At 34.5% G+C, this 9,650-nt stretch overlaps 1 protein-coding gene across 1 annotated transcript; it reads right to left on the bottom strand.

The window, feature by feature from the left end:
• Positions 1-5,515: 5,515 nt before the first annotated feature.
• Positions 5,516-5,938, bottom strand: LOC139852730 (uncharacterized). Its single transcript, XM_071842062.1, has one exon. The coding sequence runs from the start codon at positions 5,936-5,938 to the stop codon at positions 5,516-5,518; it is 423 nt and encodes a 140-aa protein (XP_071698163.1).
• Between the last annotated feature and the right edge of the window lie 3,712 nt (positions 5,939-9,650).

Raw genomic sequence — 9,650 nt, forward strand, 5'->3', positions numbered from 1 at the left:
GGTTCGATGGAATGCTCGTAGAGGACCCGAGTTCACCTGGGAGCGTGAAGATCAGATGAAGAAGAAATACCCGCATCTATTTCCAGAAGATTCGTCAACACCTTCAACAGCTTAAAATTTCGGGACGAAATTTATTTAACGGGTAGGTACTGTAGTGACCCGAACTTTTCCATGTTTATATATATTAATTGAGATTGATATTTACATGATTAAATGTTTCCAACATGTTAAGCAATCAAACTTGTTAATACTTGATTAATTGAAATATGTTTCATATAGACAATTGACCACCCAAGTTGACCGGTGATTCACGAACGTTAAAACTTGTAAACACTATATGATGACATATATATGGATATATATATAGTTAACATGATACTATGATAAGTAAACATATCATTAAGTATATTAACAATGAACTACATATGTAAAAACAAGACTACTAACTTAATGATTTTTAAACGAGACATATATGTAACGATTATCATTGTAAAGACATTTAATGTATATATATCATATTAAGAGATATTCATACATGATAATATCATGATAATATAATAATTTAAAATCTCATTTGATATTATAAACATTGGGTTAACAACATTTAACAAGATCGTTAACCTAAAGGTTTCAAAACAACACTTACATGTAACGACTAACGATGACTTAACGACTCAGTTAAAATGTATATACATATAGTGTTTTAATATGTATTTATACACTTTTGAAAGACTTCAATACACTTATCAAAATACTTCTACTTAACAAAAATGCTTACAATTACATCCTCGTTCAGTTTCATCAACAATTCTACTCGTATGCACCCGTATTCGTACTCGTACAATACACAGCTTTTAGATGTATGTACTATTGGTATATACACTCCAATGATCAGCTCTTAGCAGCCCATGTGAGTCACCTAACACATTTGGGAACCATCATTTGGCAACTAGCATGAAATATCTCATAAAATTACAAAAATACGAGTAATCATTCATGACTTATTTACATGAAAACAAAATTACATATCCTTTATATCTAATCCATACACCAACGACCAAAAACACCTACAAATACTTTCATTCTTCAATTTTCTTCATCTAATTGATCTCTCTCAGGTTCTATCTTCAAGTTCTAAGTGTTCTTCATAAATTCCAAAAGTTCTAGTTTCATAAAATCAAGAATACTTTCAAGTTTGCTAGCTCACTTCCAATCTTGTAAGGTGATCATCCAACCTCAAGAAATCTTTGTTTCTTACAGTAGGTTATCAATCTAATACAAGGTAATAATCATATTCAAACTTTGGTTCAATTTCTATAACTATAACAATCTTATTTCAAGTGATGATCTTACTTGAACTTGTTTTCGTGTCATGATTCTGCTTCAAGAACTTCGAGCCATCCAAGGATCCATTGAAGCTAGATCCATTTTTCTCTTTTCCAGTAGGTTTATCCAAGGAACTTAAGGTAGTAATGATGTTCATAACATCATTCGATTCATACATATAAAGCTATCTTATTCGAAGGTTTAAACTTGTAATCACTAGAACATAGTTTAGTTAATTCTAAACTTGTTCGCAAACAAAAGTTAATCCTTCTAACTTGACTTTTAAAATCAACTAAACACATGTTCTATATCTATATGATATGCTAACTTAATGATTTAAAACCTGGAAACACGAAAAACACCGTAAAACCGGATTTACGCCGTCGTAGTAACACCGCGGGCTGTTTTGGGTTAGTTAATTAAAAACTATGATAAACTTTGATTTTAAAGTTGTTATTATGAGAAAATGATTTTTATTATGAACATGAAACTATATCCAAAAATTATGATTAAACTCAAAGTGGAAGTATGTTTTCTAAAATGGTCATCTAGAAGTCGTTCTTTCGACTGAAATGACTACCTTTACAAAAACGACTTGTAACTTATTTTTCCGACTATAAACCTATACTTTTCTGTTTAGATTCATAAAATAGAGTTCAATATGAAACCATAGCAATTTGATTCACTCAAAACGGATTTAAAATGAAGAAGTTATGGGTAAAACAAGATTGGATAATTTTTCTCATTTTAGCTACGTGAAAATTGGTAACAAATCTATTCCAACCATAACTTAATCAACTTGTATTGTATATTATGTAATCTTGAGATACCATAGACACGTATACAATATTTCGACATATCATGTCGACACATCTATATATATTTCGGAACAACCATAGACACTCTATATGTGAATGTTGGAGTTAGCTATACAGGGTTGAGGTTGATTCCAAAATATATATAGTTTGAGTTGTGATCAATACTGAGATACGTATACACTGGGTCGTGGATTGATTCAAGATAATATTTATCGATTTATTTCTGTACATCTAACTGTGGACAACTAGTTGTAGGTTACTAACGAGGACAGCTGACTTAATAAACTTAAAACATCAAAATATATTATAAGTGTTGTAAATATATTTTGAACATACTTTGATATATATGTATATATTGTTATAGGTTCGTGAATCAACCAGTGGCCAAGTCTTACTTCCCGACGAAGTAAAAATCTGTGAAAGTGAGTTATAGTCCCACTTTTAAAATCTAATATTTTTGGGATGAGAATGCATGCAGGTTTTATAAATGATTTACAAAATAGACACAAGTACGTGAAACTACATTCTATGGTTGAATTATCGAAATCGAATATGCCCCTTTTTGTTAAGTCTGGTAATCTAAGAATTTGGGAACAGACACCCTAATTGACGCGAATCCTAAAGATAGATCTATTGGGCTTAACAAACCCCATCCAAAGTACCGGATGCTTTAGTACTTCGAAATTTATATCATATCCGAAGGGTGTCCCGGAATGATGGGGATATTCTTATATATGCATCTTGTTAATGTCGGTTACCAGGTGTTCACCATATGAATGATTTTTATCTCTATGTATGGGATGTGTATTGAAATATGAAATCTTGTGGTCTATTGTTACGATTTGATATATATAGGTTAAACCTATAACTCACCAACATTTTTGTTGACGTTTAAAGCATGTTTATTCTCAGGTGAATATTAAGAGCTTCCGCTGTTGCATACTAAAATAAGGACAAGATTTGGAGTCCATGTTTGTATGATATTGTGTAAAAACTGCATTCAAGAAACTGATTTCGATGTAACATATTTGTATTGTAAACCATTATGTAATGGTCGTGTGTAAACAGGATATTTTAGATTATCATTATTTGATAATCTACGTAAAGCTTTTTAAACCTTTATTTATGAAATAAAGGTTATGGTTTGTTTTAAAAATGAATGCAGTCTTTGAAAAACGTCTCATATAGAGGTCAAAACCTCGCAACGAAATCAATTAATATGGAACGTTTTTAATCAATAAGAACGGGACATTTCAATAATCACTAGATTTGATTCACAAATATACCCTCGAACATTACCCATAACCTCCTTGGCAATAACCCATAATTTCCTTAGCTCTATCCCGCTCTAAAACCCATTTTGAAGGTGACACGCTCATAACCTCGTCGTAGTATTTTAGGTATATATACTACTAATAATAATATTATAATAAGATTAATAATAATAATAATATTAATCTTAATAATAATAATAATAATAATAATAATAATAATAATAATAATAATAATAATATAAAAAAAAATAATAATACAGAGGAATGAATCGAGCTTTTATAGTATGTGGCCTGCTACAGTACCTCATGCGATCGCATGAGTTTTCAGTATTTTTGCCATGCGATCGCATGGCCGCCTTATCCTGTTTTTGTTTGCTAGTTCGTCGACATCAAATAGTGTACTGTAGCAAATAGTGTTACTGTAGCAAATAGTGTGTTACTGTAGCAAATAGTGTTTTACTGTAGCAAAATACGGTTTCACTGTAGCAAATAGTGTTTTACTGTAGCAAATAGTGTTTTACTGTAGCAAAGTCATTTTACTGTAGCAAATAGTGTTTTACGGTAGGAATTCGTTTTTTACTTGTACATATATATATATATATACATACATATAATTGTTCATGAATCGTCGAGAGCAGTCAAATGTAATTTAATACATGAAACAATTCTAAAATTTTGTGATTCAACTTCATAGACTTTGCTTATCGTATCGAAAACATTAAATCATTTAAAGATAAAGTTTAAATTTGGTCAGAAATTTCCGGGTCATCACAAATTTCCCTTAAGCTCTGCCAGTTTGTAAGTTCTGATGTTACTGATCCCAACGACCCTGTAAGGTCCTTCCCAGTTTGGCCCTAACTTTCCAGTGTTTTGGGCCCTGCTTGCTTGATTATCACGCCACACAAGGTCTCCAACCTTGTACGTTCTTGTCTTTACGCGCTTGTCGTAATATTTTGCAATGCGCTGCTTGTTGGCGGCCTCTCAGATGGCCGCCATTTCTCTACGCTCCTCCGCGTAGTTCAGGTTAGTACGCAGTCTTTCGTCATTCTCGCCTTCGCTGTATGACAAAATTCGTTCTGTTGGAATGGTTATCTCTGCTGGGATTACTGCCTCTGAACTGTACACCAGACTGAATGGTGTCTCCCCTGTGCTGTTCTTGTGCATCGTTCTGTGTGCCCATAGGACTTTGGGTAACTCATCCACCCATCCGGTGCGCTTCATCCCCAACCTTGCTTTGATAGCGTGCACAATGTCTCTGTTGGTGACCTCGCATTGGCCATTGGCCCGAGGATGTGCGACGGAAGTGAAGCGTTGTTTGATGTTCAGATCTTGACACCAGCTGTGGAAGGGGTTACCTTCAAATTGCGTACCATTATCGCTAACAATCTCATTGGGTACGCCGAACCTGCACACAATGCTTTCCCAGAAGAAATCTCTAACTTGCTTACTGGTAATAGTGCGTAATGGCTTTGCTTCCACCCACTTGGTGAAGAAGTCGATGGCTACCACCAGATATTCAGCGTTTCCCGCGCCCCTTGGGAAAGGTCCCACTATGTCGATCGCCCACTTGCAAAATGGCCACGGTGATACGATAAGTATCATGGGATGCTGAGGCGCACTGCTGACGGGCGCGTGTAACTGACACTCCTGGCAGATTCTGATCCTTTCGGCCGTGTCAGCGTATATTCTAGGCCAATAATATCCTAGTCGCTTAATCCTCTCGGTGACTGTCCTCCACCCAGAATGCAACCCACAAGATCCTTTGTGAACCTCATCGATATACATAGTAGCCTCTTTAGGTCCTACGCAGTGTAGGGACGCACCTAAATAAGACTTTCGATATAAAATTTCTCCTCGCAACTCGTAGTTTGGCGCCTTCACCCTGATCTTCATTGCTTCCTTCTCTCCTTCGGGTAAAGATCCAGTTCGCAGGAATTCTATGATGTCTGTCATCCAAGTCGTTTCTTCTTCCTCAACAGAAACGATTGTGGTTTCTGGCTCTGTGGACTTTGTGAAGACTTATTCTACTAATATTTTCTTTTCCAGGTGATTGAAAGTAAGGGCCGCCAGTTTACTGAGCACATCCGCCTGCTTATTCTAGCTCCTGGGAATTTGGGTGATTCTGAAGTCGACGAACGTGTCGGCTAGAGAATGAACCATGGCCAGGTATGATTGCATGGATTTGTCGTTGGCGTCAAAGGTGCCGCTTATCTGATTGGCAACTAGCTGTGAATCTACGTAAGCTTGCAGCTTCTTTATTCCCAGCTCTCGAGCTATGCACATTCCTGCTAACAGCGCCTCATACTCTGCCTCGTTGTTTGTCACCTTAAAGTTAAACCGTAACGCGTATGTATGCTCTTCTTGATGTGGACCTGTAATAATTAACCATGCGCCAGCGCCCTTGAAGCTTGCCGCGCCGTCGTTATAGAGCTCGCATAGTTCGAGCGGGGGCGCGGGAAGCTGTTCAGGGTCTTCTATTGCTGGCATATCAGCGGCTGTTTCGGCCAGATAATCGGCCATCACCTGTCCCTTAATAGCTCTTCTAGCTTAATATGAGATTTCATGTTCGCCCAACTCTATTGCCCATTTGGTTAGCCTACCCAATATCTCGGGCTTATAGAATAGCTGTCGAATAGGTTGATCAGTGAGCACCGTTATCGGGTGTGCTTGGAAGTATCTGCGCAGACGTCGGGCGGTAACGACGAGCGCGTACACAAGTTTTTCCATGGGCAATAATTCAGCTCACTCCCGGATAGGGCCTTGCTGACGAAGTAGATTGGCATTTAGGCATCCCCTCGTTCAGCGACTAAAACGGAGCTAACAGCCTCCCTAGATACCGCGAGGTAAAGTATCAGGGTTTCTCCTGCAATCGGCGCTGTTAACGTCAGGATGTCTTTGAGGAGTACCTTCATCTCCTGGAACGCCTTTTCTGCCTGGTCGATCCACTTAAAATCTAACTTCTTAGTGGAGTCCTTCAGGGTGTGAAAAAACGGGAGTGATCTTTCGGCGGCCTTAGAAAAGAATCGCGTCAATGCGGCTAACTTCCCGTTGTGTAGTGACCCGAACTTTTCCATGTTTACATATATATTAAATGAAATTGTTATTTACATGATTAAGTGTTTCCAACATGTTAAGCAATCAAACTTGTTAAGACTTGATTAATTGAAATAGGTTTCATATAGACAATTGACCACCCAAGTTGACCGGTGATTCACGAACGTTAAAACTTGTAAAAACTATACGATGACATATATATGGTTATATATATAGTTAACATGATTTTATTATAAGTATGTATCTCATTAGGTACTTTAACAATGAGTTATATACATAAAAATGTGACTATTAATTTAAGAAACTCGAAAACGATATATATAACGATTATCGTTATAACAACGTCTTACTAGGTACATATGAATCATATTAAGATATTGATACACTTGGTTAATTATGTTAAATGATAATTAAATATATTATTAAGTGTATTAACAATGAAATACATATTATTAAGTGTATTAACAATGAAATACATATGTAAAAATAAGACTACTAACTTAATGATTTCGAAACGAGACATATATGTAACGATTATCGTTGAAACGACATTTAACTGTATATATATCATAATAAGATATATTATATATCATAATATCATGATAATATAACAATTTAACATCTCATTTGTTATAATAAACAATGGGTTAACAACATTCAACAAGATCGTTAACCTAAAGGTTTCAAAACAACATTTACATGTAACGACTAACGATGACTTAACAACTCAGTTAAAATGTATATACATGTAGTGTTTTAATATGTATTCATACACTTTTGAAAGACTTCAAGACACTTATCAAAATACTTCTACTTAACAAAAATGCTTACAATTACATTCTCGTTCAGTTTCATCAACAATTCTACTCGTATGCACCCGTATTCGTACTCGTACAATACACAACTTTTAGATGTATGTACTATTGGTATATACAATCTAATGATCAGCTCTTAGCAGCCCATGTGAGTCACCTAACACATATGGGAACCATCATTTGGCAACTAGCATGAAATATCTCATAAAATTACAAAAATATGAGTAATCATTCATGACTTATTTACATGAAAACAAAATTACATATCCTTTATATCTAATCCATACACCAACGACCAAAAACACCTAAAAACACTTTAATTCTACAATTTTCTTCATCTATTTGATCTCTCTCTAGTTCTATCTTCAAGTTCTAAGTGTTCTTCATAAATTCCAAAAGTTCTAGTTTCATAAAATCAAGAATACTTTCAAGTTTGCTAGCTCACTTCCAATCTTGTAAGGTGATCATCCAACCTCAAGAAATCTTTGTTTCTTACAGTAGGTTATCATTCTAATACAAGGTAATAATCATATTCAAACTTTGGTTCAATTTCTATAACTATAACAATCTTATTTCAAGTGATGATCTTACTTGAACTTGTTTTCGTGTCATGATTCTGCTTCAAGAACTTCGAGCCATCCAAGAATCCGTTGAAGCTAGATCCATTTTTTTCTTTTCCAGTAGGTTTATCCAAGGAACTTAAGGTAGTAATGATTTTCATAACATCATTCGATTCATACATAAAAAGCTATCATATTCGAAGTGGTAAACTTGTAATCACTAGAACATAGTTTAGTTAATTCTAAACTTGTTCGCAAATAAAAGTTAATCCTTCTAACTTGACTTTTAAAATCAACTAAACACATGTTCTATATCTATATGATATGCTAACTTAATGATTTAAAACCTGGAAACACGAAAAACACCGTAAAACCGGATTTACGCCGTCGTAGTAACACCGCGGGCTGTTTTGGGTTAGTTAATTAAAAACTATGATAAACTTTGATTTTAAAGTTGTTATTATGAGAAAATGATTTTTATTATGAACATGAAACTATATCCAAAAATTATGGTTAAACTCAAAGTGGAAGTATGTTTTCTAAAATGGTCATCTAGACGTCGTTCTTTCGACTAAAATGACTACCTTTACAAAAACGACTTGTAACTTATTTTTCCGACTATAAACCTATACTTTTTATGTTTATATTCATAAAATAGAGTTCAATATGAGACCATAGCAATTTTATTCACTCAAAACGGATTTAAAATGAAGAAGTTATGGGTAAAACAAGATTGGATAATTTTTCTCATTTTAGCTACGTGAAAATTGGTAACAAATCTATTCCAACCATGACTTAATCAACTTGTATTGTATATTATGTAATCTTGAGATACCATAGACACGTATACAATATTTCGACCTATCATGTCGACACATCTATATATATTTCGGAACAACCATAGACACTCTATATGTGAATGTTGGAGTTAGCTATACAGGGTTGACGTTGATTCCAAAATATATATAGTTTGAGTTGTGATCAATAATAAGATACGTATACACTGGGTCGTAGATTGATTCAAGATAATATTTATCGATTTATTTCTATACATCTAACTGTGGACAACTAGTTGTAGGTTACTAACGAGGACAGCTGACTTAATAAACTTAAAACATCAAAATATATTAAAAGTGTTGTAAATATATTTTGAACATACTTTGATATATATGTATATATTGTTATAGGTTCGTGAATCAACCAGTGGCCAAGTCTTACTTCCCGACGAAGTAAAAAATCTGTGAAAGTGAGTTATAGTCCCACTTTTAAAATCTAATATTTTTGGGATGAGAATACATGTAGGTTTTATAAATGATTTACAAAATAGACACAAGTACGTGAAACTACATTCTATGATTGAATTATCGAAATCGAATATGCCTTTTTTTATTAAGTCTGGTAATCTAAGAATTAGGGAACAGACACCCTAATTGACGCGAATCCTAAAGATAGATCTATTGGGCCTAACAAACCCCATCCAAAGTACCGGATGCTTTAGTACTTCGAAATTTATATCATATCCGAAGGGTGTCCCGGAATGATGGAGATATTCTTATATATGCATCTTTTTAATGTCGGTTACCAGGTGTTCACCATATGAATGATTTTTATCTCTATGTATGGGATGTGTATTGAAATATGAAATCTTGTGGTCTATTGTTACGATTTGATATATATAGGTTAAACCTATAACTCACCAACATTTTTGTTGACGTTTAAAGCATGTTTATTCTCAGGTGAATACTAAGAGCTTCCGCTGTTGCATACTAAAATAAGGACAAGATTTGGAGTCCATGTTTGTAT

Source organism: Rutidosis leptorrhynchoides, chromosome 1, assembly GCF_046630445.1.
Source record: "Rutidosis leptorrhynchoides isolate AG116_Rl617_1_P2 chromosome 1, CSIRO_AGI_Rlap_v1, whole genome shotgun sequence".
In the NCBI taxonomy this organism is placed as follows: domain Eukaryota; kingdom Viridiplantae; phylum Streptophyta; class Magnoliopsida; order Asterales; family Asteraceae; genus Rutidosis; species Rutidosis leptorrhynchoides.

What these genes read in the sequence shown, in the direction of transcription:
- LOC139852730 (XM_071842062.1), bottom strand. Translation starts at nt 5,938, where the DNA reads ATGGCCGATTATCTGGCCGAAACAGCCGCTGATATGCCAGCAATAGAA.